The sequence below is a fragment of the Sesamum indicum genome, linkage group LG6 (genome assembly GCF_026168435.1).
Source record: "Sesamum indicum cultivar Baizhima isolate 11 linkage group LG6, ASM2616843v1, whole genome shotgun sequence".
Taxonomy (NCBI): domain Eukaryota; kingdom Viridiplantae; phylum Streptophyta; class Magnoliopsida; order Lamiales; family Pedaliaceae; genus Sesamum; species Sesamum indicum.
Window position 1 is genome coordinate 5,960,607 of NC_142662.1, and position 8,076 is coordinate 5,968,682.

The following is an 8,076-nucleotide window of genomic DNA, read 5'->3' on the forward strand; positions in this document are numbered from 1 at the left end:
ATACTAACCGAATCTGCTTATTTTAAGCACACATAATGCGCGGTGGAAGAGGATATTGATGCTCCACACTTATCTGGAATAACCTTGAGGGGAACTTGTTGAGAGTTCGACCTCTCGACCACATCGCCTAGAGATCGCTTCTCATGAGGTCGCTACCTCACCAACCAGTCACAATGAGGTCCAACATTAGGTCGCTAGTCTTGAGGTCGCAACACCTTCCACTCATCTCCAGGTCGCATGTCATGAGGTCACGGGGAATTCTGTTACAGTTTTATTAGATACGGGATAGATTTGTTTTAATCATTTTTGTCCTTTTCTGTAATAATATTTTGTTAGTTTGTTATTGCTCCATAAATTTTTGATTTGGCAACGTATACAAAATTAGAGTGGATTTGCTCTACAATAGCTGTCTTTTTGCTTCCTTCACACTTAAACCACACACATTTCAACATGGTATCAGACCATTCCTTGTGAAGGACTCTGAATACGACATCTAAACTCGCTGCTACCACACCATGGCAGATTTAAATACAACGCCGAAAATGATTCAACATGAGAATGACGCTCTATGTTTGCATCCTTCATAATACTCTAGTTTGGTTTTGTCTTCCTCGTCGTTAGACAGTACGAATTTTTTGCCCTGGAGTCGGGCAATATATGTTGCACCTAGAACAAAAATGAAACTAGGATTCATTGATGGGACTTTTCCCAGGCCCATGATGGGATCTGCGAATTTTGAGTAGTGGAGGCGTGGATCTTATGGTCACGTCTTGGATTTGGAATTCAATTTTTAAAGATATTGTGGAGGGCTTTATGAATGTGTCGTCGTCGCGAGAGTTGTGACTTGAGATTTAGGCCAGATATGGATGCAACTCCTTCCACCTCATCCACTCCATTCAACCGTTCCCCCACTCATGCATCACCCGCTACACCTGCAGTACTCCCTACTAGTAGATCTACTCGTGACATACAACGACCTCCCTGGCTCAATGACTTCATTTGCAATGCCAGATCCTCTTCATCCTCCCTTTCCGCCAACCCTGCATACATGTCTTTTGTGGCCTTGTTGTCTGTTCTATAGGAGCCTAAATCATTCTCAGAGGCAGTTGAACATCAAGAGTGGAGGGATGCGATGCGATCTGAATTGGATACCTTGGAGAAAAGCAGTACTTGGCATTTGAGCACTTTACCCGAGGGAAAACTAGCGATTGGGTGTAAATGGGTCTTTAATACCAAAATGCGAGTTGATGGTACAGTAGAGTGATATAAGGCTCGCTTGGTGGCTAAAGGTTTCACCCAAGTTGAAGGCATTGACAATGTGGACAACTTTTCTCCAGTAGCCTGAGGGATATGAGGTGGAACCTCATCTCGTTTGTAAACTGAAGAGATCGCTGTACGGACTGAAATAGGCCTCTCGACAATGGAACGTGGAATTCACTGCCTATGGGTTTCGTCAATCGGTGCATGATCACTACCTCTTTGTCAAAGACATTCCCTTAGGACCGATTGTGCTGTTAGTTTACGTCGATGACATATTGATTACTGGTCCTTCGCTGTCAGCCATTCAGGAGGTGAAGAATTACCTCCACACCTTATTCACGATCAAAGACATTGGTGATGCTCGCTATTTACTCGGGCTGGAAATTGCTTGATGCAATGATGGTCTCTATGTTTCGCAAACCAAATATATTATGGATATCATTCGAGATGCAGGTCTATGTCAGTCAAAATCAGCCCCTACACCTCTTCCACAAGGTTTAAGGCTTTACTCTACCTCAGATGATCCGCTCCCTAACCCAGACTCATATCATCGTCTTGTGGGTCGCTTGTTATATCTTAGGTTCACTCGTCCAGACATCTCTCATTCTGTTCAACAACTTAGTCAATTTCTCATGAATCCTTGCGACTCCCACTGGTGTGCAGCTCTACACGTGGTTCGCTATCTCAAAGGTTGTCCCTCTAAGGGGCTATTCCTTCCCTAACAGAACTCCTTAGTACTGACGGCTTACTGCGACACAGATTGGGTGATTTGCCTGGATTCCAAGCGTTCGCTTACAGGTTTTTGTATATTTCTTAGACCAGCTTTGGTATCTTGGAAGACTAAAAAGCAACCTACAGTGTCCTAGTCGACTGCTGAGGTCAAGTATCACAGTCTTGCTGCTACTATCTACGAACTGAGTTGGCTTACATACATCCCAACTGATCTTGGTGTCTCTACCTCTCTACCCATCGATCTTTTTTGTCATAACAAGGCGACTCCATACCTATAAAGAAGGTTTCATCGCTTCCTCCTTCGTGCAGAGTTCGCTGCAACTGGCCGATCTGTTCACCAAGGTGCTACCTCATCTTCCTTTGGAACTTTACTCTCCAAGTTGGGTTTGTCTCGATCGAACCACGTCCAACTTGTAGGGGGGGGGGGGGCTGTTGAGAGTTCGACCTCTTGACCACATTGCCCAGAGATCGCTACCTCACCAACTAGTCACAATGAGGTCTAACATCAGGTCGCTAGTTTTGAGGTTGCAGCACCTTCTACTCATCTCGAGGTTGCATGTTATGAGGTCTCCGGGAATTCTGTTACAGTTTTATTATTTACGGGATAGATTCGTTTTAACCATTTTTGTCCTTTTCTGTAACAATATTTTGTTAGTTTGTTAGAGGAGGTTATACTCAATGTATATTTATATCCTTTGCATTGCTCCATAAATTTTTGATTTGGCAACATATACAAAATTAGAGTGGGTTTGCTCTACAATGGCTGTCTTTTTGCTTCCTTCACACTTAAACCACACACATTTCAACAAAATTGCCCTGCGAAGAGCTATACCCAACAACTCTACATAGTACAATGGTTCTAGTTTCTTCCCTGGTTCAAGTTTCCAATCAAAGTTATCAATTAAAGTTGCCGTCGTTACATGTAGCATCCGATTTACTAGTGGTATGCCAGGACAGATTCTTCTTCCTGAACCAAAAGGAACCAACAGGTATTCTTAGCCTTTGTAGTCTATTGCGCTGTCCAAAAATCGATCGGGCTAAAAAGCATCAGGGTTCGATCACAGGGTCGAGTCTCTTCCAATGCACGCAGGTGTGTACCACGGTATTTAATATCACAAAAAAGAAGAAGAAGAAAAGGAGGAGGAGAACTGCCACAATAATTAAAAATTTATTAATTCTTTTAATTTTTTTCATGAAATTTTTAATAATAAAAATACTATTATTAATAATTTACATAATTAGGAAACATCGATCATTATATCCTTTAAACACATGCTTTCCGATAAACATAAATTTCATTAAATAGAAAAAAAAAAAAGTACAAAAGTACAGTACAATCATAAATCATTAAACACATGCTTTATTCTAAGTACTACAATTAAAAGAACATAAATTTACGCAGCATATATATATATATATATATTCCCTTTTCTTATTTTCTACCAACATAAAATATTATATATATATATATATATATATTACATCTGTAATTTGTATTCTTTCTTTCTCATAACACACCCGAATTGCTTGCTCACTGGAACAATATCATACAACTGGATCAAAGAGTACTTTGAATGTATGCATGTCAATAGTTTCAGGAGCAGTATAGGCCCTGTAGTAATAGGTTTTCGCAACCGACAGAAATGTCTGCTTGAGATTCCTGTCGAGGCCACCGGATTCTTCCACGACTAACTTCAGTAATGTCTGCATGTCTTGTTCGATTTTCATGTTTTTTATGCTACATCCTCTTGTGTTCCATGACCCGTTGGTTTCCAACACCTGTATATAAATTAAAGCAAAAATATAATATTGAGATATGAATTTTTCCTCAAGATTAAATAAATGAAACATAGAATAATAATTTGTATATAAACTCTTGTCTGACCTTTTTGTTTTGAATTTGAGAAAGGTGCTGACAAATTTTATTTGTGAGATTGGAGAGATTCTTGTACTCATAGTGGGACAATATGTCGTCCTTATAGGTGACAGGATAACCAGCACAAATGTTTAATGTGGTTGTTAGGAGCTCCGCGTCATGTCCGTAATTGACCTCTCCTTGTAATTTCACAATCCATTCACCCCACTATGCATAAAAACCAAAACAATTCTGATACTTTTTTCCTTACGTAAAAGGATAATTTATTAATTTGCAATATCATAAAACGATTATTTGTATTTTTTAAAAAAATAGTATAAAAGAGATGATCTCATCAAACTCACAGCATTTTTAAGTCGTTGACTTGTGTATGTATCGAATCCCTCCAAAAGTTGGTGGAGCGATGCCAGCAGAATGTTGATTAGTCGTTGTTCTCTGTTACTACTGTCCCGGAAAGGATTAGTATACATTGATTAATTGACAAGTGCTCTTCTTTGTCATTACATATAAGTGGTCTTAATTAAGTAGTTGATGATGTATAAGTAGGTATATTTGTACCATTTTCTTGTCTGTGGGGCATTGATGTCTTTTCCGAGTTCTGTTAACAGCGCAGCCATTTGCTCTGACGAGGTAGTTTCTTCGTTGAAAAAAGATGTAATCATCTTGGAAATAATTTGGGACTTGGCCCACGCCATTCTCTCTTTTGACCTGTCGGCTTCAAACATGCTTGCACTGCCCAAAAAGTAAGCAAGAAGGACGTCTTTTCTGCTCACCCCAAATTCGTTAACGTTGAAATTTTCATACCATCTGCGCAGTAAATTCATAAGTTAATCAGTACAACTAATTATTACCTTGTGAATTGAGACATAAAAAATGTAATGAAAATCTGTGCATACTGTTGCATAGAAGTCCACTCAGTCTGATGTTGTGCTTGGCATCTGTTGAAATCTAGTCTCGCCAGCTCCAAGTACCCATCGTTACTGATTTCCTCCATCCTGTGTATGTCAATATAACAAAATGCGCACATATATATAGCATGTCATGTGTACATCCAATCAATAAGAAGCAAGTAACGTTGTTTACGCTGAATCATACATTCTAATCAGGTGAAGTGGCTAAAGTTTGTTGGCACAATTGGCAAGAACGTATTGTTTACAATTAGTTGATTGCAATTTTGGTTTTTTTCTGTCGATATGAATATTTCATTAGTTTATAATCAAATACGCCTATACACAACCTAGCTGTATGTAGATTCTAATGCAATGTTTGGAGTCAACATCACCCAATTCTTTTTTACGACAAGAAAACAAAAGAAAAGAAAGATCCTGTAAAGTTGACCTGTACAAAGTCTTGCCAATCCACACGTCGTCAGCACCAGCGTAATGTTGTAGGTAGAATCTGGTTTCAATGCGTGGTAGGCTGGCATACCATGGCATCGTCAGTCCGATCCTTATCTGTTTATGTAAATTCAGCAAACAATTTTTGTAAAAGAAGAGATTATAGAGCTAGGAAAACATTAATTAGGTGCATGGGGGATATTCTGGTAATAACCTCATCAGGCAAGTGCTTGGATATGATCCATTTATCCAGAAATTGATTGGTGTCTAACTTGTCTTGTAAAAATTTGTAGGCAAAGGTGTTTGCTTCTTCAAGAATTCTCTCTCCTGGAAATCGGACTTGAGAAGCCCTGTAGAGATTATATATTGGAGATGCAGACTCAATCATTTGACCACCGAAGCACGAAAATTTGTCATCGTTCTTGAAGTTGCTAAGCACATCTGTAAATAATACAACACTGTTATTATAATTCCAGTTGCAGGTGCTTAAATATTCAAAGACAGGACAGAACATATAGTTTTCAAATTAAATGTATATACATACTTGGGTCGACTTCGAATCCATGCAGCCTTAGAAGCCTGAAACCCATGGACGTGTCATCCATATCGCAAAATTCTGAATATCGTCCGCTGAAAACTCCCTTCTCACTCCAATATCTGTAATTCAAAACTTGTCAAATTACTGAAATTTATCTGGACAATTTGGTAACTAATAATAAACAATTAGACTAAAAAATTATCCCTTTTTTGTTTACCTATAAATATGACTTAAGCAATCCTTAATCTCCGACTCAAAGAAGCGAGAAATTCCAAGGCGCTGCAGTCTGTCAACAGCCCAAAGTCTGGCGAAAATGTCGACTGGAAAAGTATGCGGTGCTGCACAGGAATTCAGTATCGATGCTATTAATGAGCATCGATTGTGCATAAGTTTCCTGGGAAGAATTAATAAACTATATTTTACCTCCTCCGTTACATTTTTGTAGAGTGTATTTGATAAATTTCAAGCAATTTGGATCTCCAGTCTGCATGAATGCGAAGGCAGTGGAGGATGGAGAAGTAAGGAATGAGCCATCAGGCGACTGAAGTTTTAGGAGTTTCTGCCACTCCAAATCCTCCAATCCTTCCAAGCTATACAGTAAAGGAGTCAGCACTTTGTGCATTAGCTCCTTCGGTATCCTGACAGAACAGCCAATGCTTTCAAGTGAGGCCATATATCTATGTGATATGCCCTCAAAATCTCATCATCTCACTATTATTTACCTTTTCATTTTACGATCCCTTGCGCTATAAATGTCTCTTAGGACGGGAGCATCATAGGGAAGATCATGAATGCCCAAGTTCCTGGATTTCTGAAGAAGGGCAGGAAACACAAGTTCGAATCCAGCAGTCATGTGCTCACCATCCGCGTTTTCAAGTTTGTGCACATTTTCCTTTATGTATGATATTCCTATAATTTCAAGAAAGAGTGTCTCTTATTGATCAATTATGCCTATACTACTTTATATTATTGAAGTTAAATTCGAGAATAATTATGTAATATAATTCTTAGAGTAGTTACCAGCCACGAACCTTTTTGACTCTGATCGGCATGAACATTCCATGATTTCAACGCTACCACACACGCTAGTGTATTTACAAGCCTATCATACGCGCAGAAATAACGTTCATCGCCCCATGAACCATCTGGGAGTTGATGTTGTGCAATCCACTCAAGACAGGATGGAAATTGAGGGGTACCACGCCCATCAACGTCTTTAATAAGAGCAATCCAAGCTGTGTCGTAGGGCGACACACTTATTCGTCCCTCGTCTATTGTGCTCAGCATCATTTTAATACTACCAATATACTCCTCAATCTTGTTCACCTTCAACCAAAAAACAATAAGAAAAATTGCAGACATAGAAGACAGAGAGAGAGAGGGAAGAAGGATCAAGAAGAAACTACTATATCAAACTTGTACCACTTGGAGCGCTTCAGCTGTGGAATCATCTTCATCGCACGCTTGCGCCACATCCAGACTGGCAAAAACTGCAACAATCACGACAACACATACTTAACTTCTCAAAGAGTTATAATCAATAATATTGTAAATATAGACAGACGAACGTACTTACGTACGTAGTAATAATAAAGCTCTAATTATCACATACCTCGACTCTCAGCTACTTTAGTTGTTTGTTTGTAATCAAGTATTTGGTAAATATTGGAGGAAATGGATGTATTATTTGTGCTGATCAGCCATGAACCTGCAATTATTCATTAATTATATCAAATCTGTTAGCCATAAATTAACACTGAGTCTAATTGTAGTACTTGAAATTCTTACATCGGGCCGAGTAAACCTTAGGTATTCTAGCTTGAACTATTGAGGAATTTGTTCGCCTTTACAAGAGTAGTACTACACATAGACTGCATTGTTTCAAACTGATTATTGGCTTGGAGATCTTGCTATTACAAGAGTACTTAGTACTTTTTAAAATGAGATAATTTACCTCCTTATATAGGGAGGTAAACTGCTTCATTTTTAAAAGGGCAAAAGACAATTTTCATCCCACAGCTATAGGTTATTTTCGTTTTAGTCCCGTAAGTATCTAGGGTTTCAATTTGGTCCCGTAAAATTGAAAAATTCGCAATTTCAGTCCAAATTTCACCGAAAAATTTTGTGGGTCGCCGGAAAAAGTCACATGCTATGCATGTGACTTTTAAAATTGGGGGCTCGATCCTGATTGGCTGGAGAAGCTGATGTGGCGCATATGTGGAAATTAAAAAAAAAAAGAAAACGACTCACGTGGATTAAAAATCGCCCGCCAGTCGCCGCCACCTTCTTTCTTCAATTCCGCCACCGTTACTTGAAATTTCTGGCCACCATAT

The 8,076-nt window shown here is 39.0% G+C and overlaps 1 protein-coding gene across 1 annotated transcript; it reads right to left on the reverse strand.

Moving 5' to 3' along the window:
- Nucleotides 1-3,422: 3,422 nt before the first annotated feature.
- LOC105165082 (copalyl diphosphate synthase 1, chloroplastic-like) lies at nucleotides 3,423-7,067 on the reverse strand. Its single transcript, XM_088881682.1, has 12 exons — nucleotides 6,775-7,067; nucleotides 6,466-6,652; nucleotides 6,167-6,381; nucleotides 5,961-6,081; nucleotides 5,750-5,862; nucleotides 5,420-5,646; nucleotides 5,207-5,322; nucleotides 4,765-4,863; nucleotides 4,467-4,675; nucleotides 4,213-4,325; nucleotides 3,867-4,075; nucleotides 3,423-3,739 (listed from the first exon to the last, which is right to left on the reverse strand). The coding sequence occupies exons 1-12, from the start codon at nucleotides 7,031-7,033 to the stop codon at nucleotides 3,538-3,540; spliced, it is 2,070 nt and encodes a 689-aa protein (XP_088737808.1). The 5' UTR covers nucleotides 7,034-7,067; the 3' UTR covers nucleotides 3,423-3,537.
- Nucleotides 7,068-8,076: the final 1,009 nt, after the last annotated feature.